Source organism: Rhinolophus hipposideros, assembly GCF_964194185.1.
Source record: "Rhinolophus hipposideros genome assembly, chromosome: 5".
Classification (NCBI taxonomy): domain Eukaryota; kingdom Metazoa; phylum Chordata; class Mammalia; order Chiroptera; family Rhinolophidae; genus Rhinolophus; species Rhinolophus hipposideros.
Window position 1 is genome coordinate 60,874,895 of NC_138051.1, and position 17,672 is coordinate 60,892,566.

General features: G+C 39.8%; 1 protein-coding gene across 8 annotated transcripts in view; it reads right to left on the bottom strand.

The window, feature by feature from the left end:
* NIN (ninein) overlaps positions 1-17,672 on the bottom strand; it is a 92,446-nt gene that overhangs the window by 61,942 nt on the left and 12,832 nt on the right. For all 8 annotated transcript variants that reach the window (XR_013993279.1, XR_013993280.1, XM_081047319.1 and 5 more), the window contains one exon: positions 10,287-10,368. Coding sequence is in view for 6 of the 8 variants with exons in the window: in XM_081047319.1 (XP_080903445.1) it covers positions 10,287-10,368 (82 nt within the window). In the remaining 2 variants the exon portion in view is untranslated. The remainder of the gene's footprint in view (positions 1-10,286; positions 10,369-17,672) is intronic.

Genomic DNA, 17,672 nt, shown 5'->3' on the forward strand with positions numbered 1-17,672 from the left:
TGCATTAATAGATATGGTATATTATGTTTTCTTCTTCATCAGCTTCAGTGTGGCAAAAAATAAAAAGAATTGTGCAGAAGGAGAGAGTCATCTCTTGACCTTAAAGAAGGACTTCAGCATTCTGACATAACATGTCGCAGGTTCAACAGTCACCACCACCACCAACGCCACCAAGGTTTCCACCACCACCACGATCACCACCACCACTACACACTCCCCTTTCCTACAATGGATAGCTTTAAAGCAATAAAATAAATACTTCACTCTAAGCGAATGTCAATCTGAGATGCGTTTTTTAGTAACTTGCACAGAATAAGGAGAATAAATATCATCTTAGATACAGATATTTTTTTAAGTATCTTGTACAGAATTAGGAGAATAAAATATTTCATTAAGCTACAAAAGACTGGCAATGCTTTGATTCTTATCCTCCACACAGATATAGTATCTCTCTGGAGAACATATGTGTTCTGTTTGAACAGGACAGCCTAACAAGATATGTCTGAACTCAGTCATGTCGATTTTTAGATGAGATATATACACATACCAGCAAAATGAGGGTGTAGAACTAAAAGAACAAACCTTTCCTTTGTCATCAATGAAACCATGTTAGAGGTTAGCCATTACTTTATAGTTTCTCTGGGAGGAGGGGTGACCGTATTTGACTAACTCTGCCACCCTCCCCCCCACTGCCCTTCCTCTGGTATAAGCTCAGATTTCACCGATGTGGTCAGAAGCATCCTGAAAATGCTCAGCAAAGTTCAGAGTGAAGTATTTATGCTTGCTCTCTAATGTCTAGCGATATCTATATCCAGTTTTTTTAAAGTCCCAGCCAAGTCATTGTATTAGGTCGAGTGATTCTCTTACAGGAAGCATTTAAGTATACAAAATTTATATTGAAAATCACATGCACATTGGAAAGTACCTTTTATCAGAAGAGAGTGTGTCAGCTTGTGAGTATTCAGGAGCGGCCCAGACACCCGAGCTACTTGTTGGCAGCTGACACTCACAGATGCTAGTCAGACAAGAGGCAATGCAGAACCATCCTTAATTTATGACATATTCTTAAATTTTACTGGCAGACAATGAGATACACCATTAGTGATGATGGGGGCTTGGAAAAGATTAAAAGGAAAACCTGTAACATCAGAAAATGGAACATGGGATTTTCCCAGAGTGAGAACTCAGTCTTGGTTTGGAGATGGAAGTGGCAGAGGAGCTCTTAATGCATGCTGCACTTTTTCAAGGAAAAAAAAAAAAGTAGCGGAACAAAGTAACCATTTAAAAAACCCCACTGTGATTTAATCCTAAACCCACCTGTGGATGAAATGGTTCTCTAGCTATTTACCGCTAAATACCCCATGCTGTGTAGGGAACAGTGGTAGATTTGAAATAGCTCTTTTTCTAAGCAACGGAAGGTAATAGATTGTGAACCATTAGGAACCCTATGGGGTTTTGGTTGATTTATTTACTTACTTATTTTTGCATTGCCAGGAACTTTAAAAAACCTTTACTTATTTTATTATCATAAGTAATTTTGAGCAAACTTTAACATCTTTTACAGAATGTACATATGTGACAAAGTCAATTTCTAGAGAAACTGATTAAACTGCATCATCTTTTTGGAACAGAGACACTAAACACACACACAGGATAAATGGGGTAAATAAGGTTTCATCATACTGAATTTCCCAAACCATCCATGAAAGCAATAAAGAATTAGATTAATCACACCAATTAAAAATAAGTACTTCTTTGACTTACACACTCATATATCCCTCTCCTATTTAGAGTATCAGCATCATTGTACTTGCATGATGAGAAGGGGGGGGAAAAGACAGCAAAAGGAGGTCCAGAGAAAACATACATGGTCAACAGCCATAGTTGTGTTATGTATCTGAAAACTCTACGATTCTCCTTATCAATCTCAGCCAGGCCTTTAGAAATCTACAGCAGCAGTCCACCAAGCAGGAGGTCTCCGTGGGGATTTTAAGACACTCTTATACACCCAGATTAAAGAATGCCTTACCCCTTTCCCTACCATGCCCAACAAGATTTGCAAAACCGCAGCCTGGGGCAAAGTTTATTTACTTTATGAGTTCATCCAGATGTAACTTATATATTTCAGGGTTTCATACTGGAACAATTTTATCTATGCCAGATAATATAGAGTCCTTTGATTTATTAAGAAATAAAAGAGAACAATTCAAAAAGGGGAGGGGAGGTGAAAGAGTAAGAGAGGTCCAAATTTCCAGGTATAAAACAAATAAATCACAGGGATATAACGCACAGCATAGGGAATATAGTCAATAATATTGTGATAGCATAGTACGGTGTCAGATGGTTGCTGGACTTATCATGGTGATCACTTCTTTAGGTATATAAATGTTGAATAATTATGGTGTACACCTGAAACTAATATAATATCGTATGTTAGCTATATTTTAATGAAAATCTTAAAGAAATAAAATAATTTACATAAATAATACAGCTTCCTATAGCGTAAGTAACTGCTGCAATCATGAGCTCCAAGGACAGAGATGAAATGCCCGTGAAACAAAATATAAAGCACTGCTGTGCTTTCCTTGAATATATATTTATGATTCTACCTGGATTGTCAATCTTCTGGGTCATTTTCCCTTCTTTCCCATTTTCCATTTCTCCTATTTGTCATCACTACATAAAAATAAAAATTGGGGTTTGAAGGAAAACAGACAAGACTCCTGCCGAGAAATGTCTTGGACCCCATCCCTGGAGATCTTATTATGAATAGTAAGGTGACTTTGAGTCAGTCCTATCTGACCTAGTTTGGATGATCTAGGCTTTATTCCATAAACCAAATACTTGGTTTGTTCAATTTCCTAAAGACTGCTGGAGTAATACAGAAGCAACTAACAGTCTGTGCAGAGCAGGTGGGCAAAAAAAGAAAAATCTAATCAGAGTTCAAAAGATAAAAAAAACAGAAAAACCATTCCTTCTGGCCTTAGAAATTAAACAAAATCTGGATACTCAGGCACCACATTCTTTACTCCATATCTCATCTGTCCCAAGAGGAACTCCTTCTGTAATAATGTTCACCTTCCAGAATCAGAAGGAATCACTGTACACATGTCTGCCTTGTGATCGGAAGGTTTTGCACTTATAATAAAAGGAAAATTGAAATACACTGTCAAGTGAGAATGACCACTCAGGGGATAAGCCAGCTGCTGACGGGGAAAACAACTGACACGCACCCATCCCATCGCTCTCCCAACTCCCTTCCCTTCCCTAACTCTAACTGAGCAGTACTTTCTGGAACTGACCTTAGCCACTAGTGTGAAAGAGATTCCCACTTGGAAGGTTGTGCTCTCCTGATGGCCAAAGACAAAGCAATGAAGACCCAAGAGGAAGCTGAAATAGTTACCAGAAAGCCTACACTACTCGATCAACGCTTTCTTTGCAAAAACACAAGCTTACGAACTGGAAGGAAGTGGCATCCACGGCACATACATGGGAAGTTAAAGGAGAATTTTAAAGAGGCACCCCAGTATTGCACCGATTCATTTTACTCATATTTACTGAATGCCTGCCATAGGCAAAGCATTATGTTGTACCTGTTGTGAGATAAGAGGAATATTTTATCATTTTTTAAATCAAATTTCCCTGTTCCTAAAAGTGACCTGAGGATATCTCTAGGATGAAAAAGAAAGCCCTGCTTTTATTCTGGTATTTTTATTTTGGGATCACTCATGCAGAGCCCTGCTTTCTGCTTCCTCTCCTGCCCCATTTAGTCAGCCCAGGAAATCATTCCCTGGACAGCACCTCCTTCCCAAGGACCTCAGAACAAGGGTACTGCCAATCCAAGGCTTTCCAAACTACATTTCTGCCAAGCTCACAGGATTCATGAAATCTATGTGAAAATAAGACGGAGTCTAAAATGAAGCTCATGCAAACCTCAGGACAAGCAGCCCAGAAGCTTCCCTGGGGAAAGGAAGCCATGCAGTAAGTGAACACCACCAGCCCACCATCCCCCCCGCCCTCTCGTCTGCTCCAACCTGCACCGTTTCACCGGCATTACACTGTGAAAGTGCAAACCCACACCTGATACTACAAAAGAGAAAAGGGAGAGAAAGAATCAAAGGGGAGACAAAGAGAGAGACTGAGACCAAGAGAGAAGGGGGTAGGGACAGAAGATGGTCAGAGACCTAGAGGCTTGTGCTGGGGGGAGGGCAGGGGGCAAGGAGGAGAGGAGGGTAGAGGTGAGTTGGAGTGGTGAAACAAAGGGGTGAGGAGGGGGATGTCCCAAGGAAGGGAGGGGAGAAGAGAGGCCATGAGAATGAACAACAACAGACATCAGGAAAGCCCTCCAGCATGCCATTCCTTCTGCCTCCCAGTAAGCTCCCTGCCTCTGCGGGATGTGTTGGCAGGTGGGCCATCGCCCCATGCATGTGTGCACACAGCTCTCCCAAGGCAGCTGCTTCAGGGCCCATGTCACAGTGCTACCCAACTACTCCTCTCTTGATGCACGTGTCCAGTTGGAGTTTTCAGGTTGTCCCTGGATGCAATGACAAAATTTTTGGAGTCTCCACATCAGCTCCTACCAGTCTGAATGATGCATCTTGCTGGAACACAGCTCCGACACAAAGGTAATAAGGGTAGCTCAAAACAGCCTTGCCTGGGAGGGAGGTTATCACCCCACTAGGGTGTGGTGGAAGGCAACCCCCAGGACTGATAGGTCTAAGCCCTAAAGCAGTTGAAGATCAATCAAGAGGAAAAAGTTTGAGTTGATAATGATGATATGATTATTTCTCCAGCCTTCTCCTGGGAGGAGCCAGCTCACCAGTGAGAGGCACCCACGTGGGGCCCCAGGGGAGCAGAGTCAGGGAGAGTCTCATAGTCCCCAAAAAAAGTCTCAAAGTCTTTTGCTTTGCATAATTCCAAAGCAAATTTCCTCGACCTCATTTTTTGCAGTAGGTAAAAGCATACTGTGGCAAAAGCATAATGGCATTTTCCAGTCCATCATTTCAGAAACTAGAGTTGCCTCCATCTCATTCTTGCCCTCATTTTCTTTTCCTTATTATCTCTTTTCTCTTCAGCAAGGGGCTGATGTGAGAGGGACACACCAATTCTCTAAGACTCCCTGTAGTAAACCATCATCTTTTCATCCCCCATTTGGAAACGTTCTCATACACTGAAGTTGAAATAAACTTACAACATCAGCAGAACTCCCAAGTAAACTGTTTCACATTATAAAAATTCTCACCAGCCCTATTTATTTAATTTTAAATAATATGACTATATTTTTTGCACATACACATATTTTTGTTAAAATTGCCTTTTTACCCTTAGTAAAATCTTCCTAACAATAAGTATTCTTCTATAGCACAGTTTCATAACTGCTTAATCTTTGATTACAAAGATACATCATAATTTGCCTAATACATTGTCAAATATTTATGCTTTATATACATATGTATATGTACGTATATATATGTGTACACATATATATATATTTCAGTTTTAAATGACTATCCATATACACACATCTTTGTGAACATCCATAATTATTTCTATAGCATAAGATCTGAGGGTAACCCGGATTAGCCAAAGGTATTTTTAGAGTTTTTGGTGCCTATTGTTGTATATCATTCCAGGGAAGTCCTATCTTTTTACCTGACCACCAGTGGGTGTGAGCGTTCCCAATTCCTCTTGACTTCATGAACTGACTCCCCACACCTGCTTTTGTTGGTGGTGGTGATAGTGGTGGTGGTTTTATTATGCTTTTAATTTAGGGAGAAATGTTCTGGTCCTCACTGTCAACATCTCATAGCTACGAAGGGAAAAGGAGACTAAGTTCTTACTTATCTTACTCAACCAAAGAGAGGACAACAGAACACACCTGTTGGGCCATCTGTGTATAATATCTCCTAAAAACAGGAGTGCCTGGCCCACAGCTTCTGAATACAGCTACAAACAGAAATCTTCCATCACCGCAATTCAAGACCTAGCCAGACGCCCTCAGACCCACTTCAATGCACATTTGCTGAGTGAATGAAAAGGTGCTGTTTATTATAGGTACTTATAGCTTCTTCAAAACATCAGGAAAATAATCAAAATTAGGGTGGTTCCTGGAGTTAGGAATGCTTATTACAAACAAACAAATTAACAGAAACCAATCATCTGCACCAAAACCACCAAAACTGATCTTCCTAATGATTTAGCTTTTCCAAACCCTAGTTCTCCCTCACCAGATAAACAAACCATAACAGGGAAAGAAAGGGCTACCTGTGTTATGCAACTATAGAGTAGAAATTTAATGCAAGGTGCATCAAATGAGGACAAAATCTCTGGAGAACAGATTCAGACAGCATGCTGATGCCATGTAGCTTAGAGCTTGGGCCACCATTTCTATTACGTACAAAAATTTCACAATCCAAGGCCATAGCAAATTGAATAAATGACTAATAATTAAGTTGTCATTCTTCACTTATTCCAAGAAAGTAATTTAAAAACTAAATTGTACATGTAGATATGAGGGAGTTAGGCCAATGGCAATGTTAATCAGTTTAGAATTGACAAAAGATTCCCTACAACCCAAATCCATGTTTCTACCCTTATCTGAATCTCAGTATTTCTCATTATATTGTTGTTATTGTCATTGTTGTTATTTTTGCTTTTTAAAGAAAACACTCTCTGCTAAGATTTACAATCATAAATATTAGAGTCAAAAAGATGCTGAAAATAGTCTAGTCCATACCCTCCAATTTTAAAAATAAAGAAACTGTACCTCAGAGAAGGTATAAATGGTGGAAACCAAGACTACAGAAATAATGTGTTAATTCCATCTCCTCTCAAATCCTATTATAACTTTGTTTATGTATTATTTACACATAACTGCCTTTTATTAGGAGAATATGACAGCATGTCATATACTGGGCATTTGTCCTTAGGAAGCAAAACTTTACAGTGTCAATTTATGTTAGGTAAAAATCTTACGGAAACAGAAAGCTAAGTTTTTTCATAAAAGTAGATAATGTCATTTCAATATTAGGACACAACACAATCAAATCTTTGAGCTGAGTGGATTTTAGGTATTTTCCTGTGCAACCACCTTTACATACAGGGTAAACAAAGGCCACAGAGGTTGTGACATATAAGGCCACCCAATGAGAAGGGCAGAGACAGTATTTCATAACTCCTGGCTCAAGGCTCTTTCCGCCATATCAAGCTGGCTTTTCTATATTATGGTCTTGTATAGTATCTGGAATTTTTAATGTATGAAAATCTTAGATGTTATAAAATATCACCTCAGGATCCATTCCGTTTCTAAGGCTATGCACTATGGCCTTCCTATGTTTTCAGTCACCTTTCATAGTTTAAGGATAATCTTTTCTCTCAAAGTCCAGTAGGACCATTGATTTCAAAAGTCAAGACACAAATACCACAGGCCTGGCCCTTATGGTAGAAGATAAATTGAGTACCGAACAGCCAAATGCTGAGGACACAGGCTTCCCTGTCACTAACGATCAGGTGGAACTTGCTCTTATTCACTCCTTCCAGTTGCCTCTGGCCACTTGTCAGAATCTTTCTGGCCAGCCTGCACTGATGAGGACCGGGGTGGCCCCAGCTCTCCATCTGAGGGCTGACATCCTTAAACTACAGGCTCCTGGAGTTACATCCCTTGGCGATACAGCGTCAGCATCCTCTCTGCCACTATCTGTGAGACGTCAAGTAAGGTCTGACCCTCTTGAGGCCTCAATTTGCTCATGGTTAAAATGGCAGCATTCTCTGTAGCCCGACAACGATATGGTCTATGCCGTAAAGGATAGTTATTTTCATAAAGTGGAAGGAGGGGGTGAACTCGGGTGGCCTCTTGATATGCTGCATTTGAATCCTGACCCTTCTGTCTGTCTCTCATGAGCCACGCCAATCAGCCTGTGGGGGTGGCGTCACATTTTAGAGTAGGTGGGAGAACATTTGAGTAGAAAGAACTGTGTGATCCCCAGACACAACTGGAAGGGCCAGACAGAGATGGGCAAAAGATAGAAAAAGCAGAGATGCTCGGGAACAAAGCTGGGAATGTGGGAGGGACCGCTGACTCACTGCCTCCTGTGAGATAAAATACGCTTAAGGCACAGACTCAATCCTAGATTTTATCCTGCCAGACCAAACATCAGGGAAGTGACAAAAAGGCTAGATGAAATGCTCTCGATAAGTATGTTGCTGCTTCGTCACATGGATTTGGAGCAGCTCTATAACAAAGGTTTGCTCCAGCCTATGCAAAGGATGGAACACACAGAGAAACTATAAAAGTCCCTTCTGTGTGTTGTCCTGGAAGACTTATCCAAATTATGGTTTCGGCCTGTACAGCAGCAAGGCACACACGTGACTCTGAAACACCATCTGGAGCCAGAATCATAAATGTTACCTCCTAGCTGTTACCAAGCTCAGCCAGCCATTGTCTATGCCCTCGTCCCATTATTTATGTCCCCACACTGCACAAATCTAGGGCTCACTCTTCACATGTGTAGTCACCATAAATATCTTTATTATGACAATTTTCTGGCCCATGACGGTGCAGGATTTGAAGAAAGGGCAGCAGAAGGGTTATGTGGACTACCTAGTGGCAGGGCTGCGCCCTCCAAACCTGCACAAAAGCACATTATCAGCCTACAGAAGAACACGGAACTTATGTTTGGGACCTATGCTCATATTAACTAAAATGTTATGGTAACGTCACCATAGTTCTATTCAGGGTCCCTAGCTCTTGCACTATTGTTATTAAGATGGCAAACAACCTTCCACAAGGAAAAATATCAATAAAATGTGAGACCCCTTAAGAACAAAATTCCACGTTCCAGCAGAGGTCACCTACAGAAATTTTACTGTTAGACTAGAAAATCTTGAGGAGGCAATAACCTTCTTCCCAGGCTCATTATCGGCTTCCAGAGGGCCCTGGCAAGTCTTGGAGTTGACAAGAACCTTCTTAAGGGTGGTCACCATATGCAAAAAAAGAGGAGACTCAATCCGGAATCCAAAACAGTGCTGAACACAGTGTTCACACACATGACACAAATCTGGAGCATTTCAGAAGGTGCGACGAAGAACTGGATCACTAGTGAGGATAAGAAATGAGTTCCCATCTGTGCTTCATCTAAATAGGTCACACTGAATGACTCCTTGTTGCAACAAAATGGTAGTGATTTTCTTCAGTCTCAGAAACTGCACTATATTTTTTATGTGTGTTTTTTTTTTAAGTCAGGTTCATTAAGGTATAATTTATATAGAGTATATTTCACCCTTTTAGTGCACAATTTTATGGGTTGGAAAAACTCATGAAATCTGTAACTGCCACCACAATCAAGACATTTAAGTTTCATCACTCCCAAAATCTCCTCATGCCTCTTTACAGTCAACCCCTAACCCCAGCCCAATGACCACTGATTTGATAAAACTGGGCTGTATTATAATACAAATGTCAACACTCTTTAGACTTCCCCTTAAATATTTACCATATTTCATCAAGTATCATATTTCATCAATTCTCACACACACACACACACACACACACACACACACTCACCCCTAGATTTGAACACTGAAATTAGGATGTGTCTTACAATCAATGGTATTTTACTATTATAACTGGCAACAATTTTTCTTCTTAGAGATATATAAAAATAGTGATGCATTTTATAATCTATAGTGCCTTTAACTAAAATCAATAAAGTATATGAAAGTCATAACATTCACCGAATACTTACTATGTGTTAAGCATTCTACTAGGCCCTGGAAATACAAAAAGACATGAACCAGCTGGTCCTCAAGGACCTATCACTTGAGAGGGGGAGATAAACAATTATAATGTGATAATGTCTACAGCAGAGGGTTATCCACTCAACAGGACTAAATAAAATTATCTCTAGATAAGCCACCCTTCTTTTTTCAGGCAAAATTCCCAATTCATATCCTTCAATGTACACAGGAAATAAGAATGAAGGAAGTATCATTCAGCTTCACTCTGCTCATTTCAGGAGTGAGTTATTGCCATACCACCTGACATATTGCCTAGGAACAATCCAATTATTTCTTCCATAATTCGCTGTTGTCGGAGGGAAGTCTCATTTTAGTGTTCAACAGCTGCAGGGCTTTTATGATAATATCAAAAGACAAGTCACTGAAAATAACTGCTCAGTCCATGAAAGGCAGATGCCCCAAGTCTTTCACAGACATGCTTCAAGGTCCCCAAATTCTTCCCTGCACAACTTTTATAGGGGAAGGTAGAGAAGACAAGTGAGTGTCCTTACCTGGTTCCTGAAAGTGTTCCTCGTTGGATAGACTTCTAGACAAGATAAGTATTAATGCTTCTTTAAATTGGTCAAAATGCACCTAAAAATAAGCAATTCAAAATAAATTCAAAATTGTTTCCACAGTCTTAAGGAAACAAATCCATCTACATCTAAGGTACCAGAACCATTGTTAGCATCCTGAGAGCTTCAAAGCAGTAAGTCATAACCTGCTTTTGTTCCCTTTTTTCTTCATTTCTCTAAAGCACTAAAGGGAAAGGGGGCTGATTATTTTTGACACGCCAGTATCATAAATACTAATATCAATATTTATTCAACCCTGAGGGGAAAAGCTATATAGCAAAACCTTCTTTATAAACTCATAAAAAGATATGTTTTGAATTCTTATATTTCTGAATAAGACCAGAAGAGAAAGATGTTAGGTTAGATATTAGGCGAAACTTCCCAAGTAAATGATCTATTGTAATGATGTCCTAAAGATGCTTTTATCTCTTAACACAGTCTAGAAAGGAGTAAGTTATCTTTTGAGGATGACTTAAATATAGTTTTGCCTGGGGAAGGCATATAATATTTATCTCCCAAGGCCCCTATGATTCTATAAATAAGCAAAAATCAATAGCAAACACAAAGGATAAAAGGACCTTGGAAAGCATTTTCCTGAATTCTTAAAAACACAGTTACCTTGACTGAAGTAGGAAAGAACCTGAGTTTTCTTTAAATAAATAGTTAGAATTGGGATATCACTGGTTAAAAGGGTAAAATGGTTTTCTTTCTGGCCACGTATATTTTTCTATAACATAAATTTATGTGATCTCACCATGCGGCAGAAGGGAGAGATGATATTTCTTCTCACCATTATTCTACTTTGATAACATGGCATCTATTTATATAGAAGCCCATATATAAATACAAAGTTGGTAAATCTTTAATTTACACTCTTATGGGTCTCTTTGGATATCTTTATAAAACATGGCCTAGAAGTTTAAACATGTGCAACAGATATAAAACACTTTCAATTAAATGTGGAAAAGCAACAAACCTCAAGAGTTATCTAAACAATGGAAGGAAAAAGTCATATACTGTGTTACCCATGCAAATCAAAGGAGAGGAAACCATTGAGATTCCTATGTCATAAAATTGTAGATGCTTGCAATTGACAACACTCTCCCCAAGTATATGTGATTTCTCTATTACAATTAGTTTTGATTGATTGAGTCATACTCCAAAATCATATTCCTTAAGATCATGTAGACTAAAAATCAGCATAATCTACAGAGTCAGAGTGGAAATCTGTCAAGGGAGTCTGGGCATCCACTAAAAAGCCAGGGCCGTGCTATTAATGAAAGGGTTAAAAGATTGTAGAAATGTAGGCTGTGCTAATTAGATTTCACAGATGACAAATCACTGAGAAGCCTGGGGGAGGGCGGAGGGCCGTGTCCCAGAGTCAGAGGTGGGCTTCAGGCTCTGTGCCATCCCAGCTCCAGTTCCCAACCAGCCGTCTGCAGACATCACATGCCCAAGGGCACTCCCCATTAGGGGCACTTGCAGGCATTTACTACTTCCTGCCAGAATCAGGCCTCCCTCTCAGGGAGGGCTGCAGAAGGGTTAGGAGCACAGGCTGTGCGCGGTAACCAGCTGGGTCCAGGTTCTGACTCTGGCTCAGTCACTCACTTCCTTCTGTGAATTGGCTAAATTACTACACCGCTCTGAGCTTTGGTCTGCTCGTGTGTGGAAATGGGACTATCTAACAACTAATATTTATGGTTCATTCAACAAATATTTATTGAGCAGCTGCTATGCACCAGGCACTAATCCTCGGCCCTGGTAATACAGCTGTGAAGGAGAGTGACAAGGATCCCTGCTGCCACTGAGCACAGTCTCAGGAAATGTCACAGGGAGGGAGGCAGATGCTGTGCTGAGAGCACTGCGTGCACTTTATGTTATTTATAATAGCACTCCCCTCGGAGCAGCGTTGGGGAGACAAAATGAGAGTTATGTAAAGTATGTAGAACTTCCTGGCACTTATTAGGTACTCAGCAAGTGGACGTGAATACTACTAACAGGTATAATAGCAGGCTTGACCGGTCCCATCACTTTTATGCAGAAACAGGGCCGTGTTCTCAGGCAAAGCAACTGTCCATGAGAGTAACCAAGACAACCAAGCAGGACTGGGGGGTGGTGACAGCACGGTGCCCCCAGGATCTGTGCAGTTGCCCGGCATTGGAGAAACTGAGTCAGTCTGCTTTGTGAAGGGACCCCAACTCTGGGTTTTTCCTCTCTTAGGATATTAATAGAGATGGCCTGAGTGAAACCTAAGTCTCTTCTTGCCAATTATGAGTTGAACAGAGAGAGGCTTCTGTTTCAAAAGGGAGGTGTTTGCCTTGAGACTTTCACATCTTTTATACTTGTCTCTGTGGGTCTCTGCAGGGTCTTCTAAAGATATGTTTTGATAGCGGTAATTGGAAAGTGCCCTTCTGAATTTCATCCTAACAGTTCAATTCAGTGACTATTAGCCATGAAAATCATCCTGGGATCTCTGTACCTCAGTTTTACTCCCCCGGAAAAATGACAAAAACAGCTATAATTGGGAAGTTACTTTTAATCAGCTTCCAAGGCTTTATTATACTGTATTCAAGTGATACTTAGGCCTCATACAAACACACCAACTTTAATATTATCCTCAGATAATACTAAATACTAAATAAGATAGTATTATCCTCATTTATGTGGAGGTTGCTTATTTCTGCACCTCAGTGCTCTAGAATACAGCAGACAATCAGGAAACAAGTGGTACCCAAAGCTGAGGAAGGCATCATAAAACCCACACGCTCTACTCATAGAAGATGCCGCCGAAGCAACTCAGGAGCTATTTACCCTCGCTCTACTTGATTTATTATAAGCTTCATCGGCCTGCTTCCCAACCTGCCACAGATTAGAAGCAACAAACAAAAGACGGGGGTGGATGGCCAGATGGCTCAGTTGGTTAGAATGCGAGCTCTTAACAACAGGGTTGCCGGTTCGATTCCCACATGGGCCAGTGAGCTGCACCCTCCACAACTACATTGAAGGACAACGACTTGGAGCTGATGGGCCCTGGAGAAACACACTGTTCCCCAATACCCACCCCCCCCAAAAAAGGCAGGGGTGCTCTAAGGTAAGTATAAGAAGTAACTATCGACATAGTGAGATTGAGGAAAGACATTGACTATCCCCCCTCAAACAAACATAATAAAATATATTTTACATTTTAACAACATAAAGTATAATATATTTTACATTTTAACAAACTGTTTTTTTAAAACTATATAAACTACATAAAAAAGGCACATGCCCTCAAAAACCTAAAAGTCTAAGGTTATTTAATGCTGGGGCAAGGATCTATGTGCTGCTAAATAAATCCTGAGGGTATCACTCTTCTAGAAGGATAAGTGATAGAAAAAAAGATTTAAATAATTAAGAACAACCCTGTAATGTTTAATATACTCTTTGGTAGGGCAAAACGTTAATAAATTTTTTTTTAATTCCCAATGGTTAACCGGTTTTTTAAAAAAGATTCCCACTAATTGGGGTAAGAGATCAAGTTATTAGAAAATTTTATTAATGTGGGTCCTGGAAAATACGAGATGAACAGGGGTGTTAGTGTAGGTTCATTCTTTCCTGGACATTTGGTCATTTGGTTCTCACAATGTCCGTGTGCTGCTCTAAGGACAGGCATCCATCCTTAGAACTGATGAGAGAGGCTCAGAGAAGACCTGTACTCGGCCCAAGGCCACACATCTTGAAGTGATGGGGTTACTTGGAGAACCCAGGCCTTCTAACTGGATACATTAAAGTCTAGTAACTCTGCCTGCCCCAGGCCTGCTCTACTCCTGCTCTAACCTTTCAGGGAAATCCCTCTGCTGCTCCAAGTCAAATCCTCAACTTTACACAAAGCCACTAGGCATAAAGCAGTCCACTGGGACTTCAGGGAATATAACATCAAGAAGATACATAACCTCTGCTATATTCTAGATTCTAGAATGTGGGAGGGTAGAATGGGAAATGAAAGAGGAATTTTTATTAGCAACCACTAGGTAGAATCTGGTTAAGTATTCTGAGACAGAAACAAGCTGGTAGGGGCCTCTGAAAAATAAGCATATCTTACTGGGCCAGCAGGCAGGAAAATAGCGACATCTGATGACATTTGACTTCTCCAAGATATTCACAAGCAGAGCTTAAAGATTTCCAAAATGGACGTATAAGGTATTAAATCAGCCACATTTTAGAAGACTCTAAAAGGACTAAACATGATTACTAACTCAGAGGTTCTTTATAATCCAACATTGTCTATCTAGGTAACCCCTCCCTCCCTGACAAAAAAAATCTAAAACCCCAAAAAGCTGGCAAGCTGATCAAAACAACTGGAGCCGTGGGGAAACAGCAGAATGAGAAAAGGGGTCAATTATGTGGTAAACAGATGGAAACTGGACTCTTGGTGGTGAGCATGCAATAGTGTGTACACACAGTGAATTACAATGCTGTACAACTGAAGCTTACATAATGTTATTAACCAACGCCATCTCAATTAAGAAAAATATTGGAGCAACTTTAAGTCTTAAGTTGATCTTTATTTTCCTTCTTGCAAGGACACAGAGACAGTAGACCCTCCACTTTAAACAACAGTAAATTCCACATGCTTCAAGAAGAGAGTGCTCTAACAGAGGCAGGTGACTGCTATTTTTCATCAATGCTCATGAATACTGATGTGGCGGAAAAGCCCCTGAGGGCACAAGGCAGAACCAAAATGTTAATAAATGCCCTTTATTGTGAAGAAATGAGCATCCGTGGGCTCACGAAGTTCAGTAACTGGAATTTTTAAGTACGATTTCCCCCCCCAAGGGAGTTTTACTATTGTACTATGTTAAAATTTAGACGTCTTCACAGATATACAATGCAATTAAATCTCACCAGGTAACAAGCTTCCCAGCTGTGTGTACCCTGGCTGGTATCTCCTCATTTGAATAATAATTGCTGCCATTCATTTTATAAGGCATTCCTATATCTTGTATGCCTCAAAGGGCAGTTTACAGCAATGGGGGAAATTACATGACTGACTGAAAACACACATGACATTTAAACTAAATTAACAGGAAGACTAGTCAAGTCTGTTATTTTTTGTCATGTGTTACCACCGCGTAATAGAAATTTACCTCACCACTTTTGCTCTCCAAATTTCATATGAATGTTTTTTTATAGACACAATTTGCCTTTCTGAAAAAAGAATTTAAGCACACACAAGAAACACTATTTTAAACCACAAAAAAACCTGCAACAGGAAGTAGAATAAGGAAACTAGCATTGCATAAAATCATCTCGTGCAGTCTTGGAGATCAAATGAATATAGTTTCCGTATGTGTGCAGGCAGCACTTCAAACAGACCCAAGATGAGAAAGCTCAAGCCAGCATGCAACAAAGTGAGCTTGTTAAACAAGACAAAGGCCCACGTGACTATCATCACTCTTAGGAGGTTTGTATCTAGTAATACAAAGAGAAATCAATGAGGGAACACTCAAAACATTGTGTTAGTTGAAATGGGTATAGAAATATGGACTCATCACAAGGTCAGTGTAGAGGAAAATAATGTTTATGGCATTATGCAAAGATAAATGACTTGGATTATAACTATGTCATAATGAAAGATATGATTATGAAATGTTGTTTTCTAAATAAAGCATTCAGGTTATTGTAGCTTACTAGTCATTTACTGCAGACAACGTAGACGGGCAAAGGCCATTTTCAAAGGCAGGTTTTAAATACCTAAAGCAACTGTATGAAGTTGTACTCAAGACTGATCCAAGGAGCCCTGCCTATGGACAGAAATAGATGCAAATCACCACCACATAAGAGTTTCTAGCAAATCCATTCTCTAATGAGATTTCTCTGAAAATTTTTAGTGGGAAGTCATTGTGTACTAAAGCCCCATTCTAGGTATGTAAGAGATGGAGGGAGGTATAGAACACAGCAGTTAACCGTACTGGTTCTACAATGTCTTTGATATACACAATCTAAGTCAACCCTCATCACAATCTTACAAGGAGGATATTATTTTTCCCATTATACTGATGAAGAAACTAAGGCTCAGAATATTTAAGATAAAATGCCTATATGGCTAAAAAGCGGCAAGAGTCAGTATGTAAATCCAGGTCTGACTTTGAAGACTGTGCTCCTATAGTACACTGTCTCGATGTGGAGGTAGGGGTGAGTTGAAGGGAGGAGACACAATGAGATTCATTTTTGCATATGTGGAGTCTGAGGAGGCTATGGAGGCATGCATTCACATTCAGGGATTGAGAAATCTAGGTTTTCATTCTAGTGCTGCTTCAAATGAGTTGCCTGACCTTGGACAAGTCACTACACTTTTCGAAGTTCTGGGTTCCATGTTTCTCTGTCATACAGATGAACAGGTAAATCTAAAATCTGTGATGGACACTGAAAATTTTAAGTCCCCTTGTCCAGACAAAAAGCTACTCATAAAAGTATCAGTGAAATATTATGGGAATCTAGTGAGCATTCCTGAGCATACTTTCTCTGGTGAAAGAGATGATCATTACTGAAATAAAGTAGGTAGAAAAGAAGAATCATTTAGTGCTTGTTCCCAACTCTTGTTGAAAGTAGAAGGCCTTCCCAACAGCTCTTCCCTCAGCCCTTGCTTTCTGTCAAACTAAACACCTCTGAGAGACTCAAGGTTCACAGGATGCAAAACCAAAAATAATTCCGCATTGAATTTGACAAGGAAGTGTTCATACAGAATAGAAACAAGTCTCGTAGCCTCTTACTCAGAATGTCTGTTTGTCTATAAATGGGAACCAGAGACCCTTAAGAGTTCAATTCAACCCCAGATGAGAATGTTGAAAAGGAAGGAAGTGATGGAGAGATACCCTGAGTCACAAGAGCAACGTAGGAATCAGAAAACATCCTTTATCATTTTAGGTTACTCTACAGTGGTTAGTGAAGGTTCAGACATTTAAGAGATGCAATGAGAAATGTTTCCACCATTCCCTCCAATGCACTCAAAAAGCCTTGGATCAATAGTATGAAACAGAAGCATGGACATGGGGTAGTTATAAATAGGCACTATTTGATGATCAAGCGCAATTTTGTACACAGAGAACAAGATCAAATAATCACTGCCAAAAAGTGCTTCTGTATTTCTTTTTTTTTTTTTGCTTCTGTATTTCTGATTGGCTTTTCAAATGGTTAAAGTGTGTGTAAGAGAAAGAAATCTTTAAAAGCTTTTAATGAATTAGAAACAACAAAAAAGCAAATTCTCCATATAAAATTAATCTTGACATTTACAAAAGAACCTCAAGCACTTTAAAATGAAAGGGGGGAAAAGTGAACTAAATT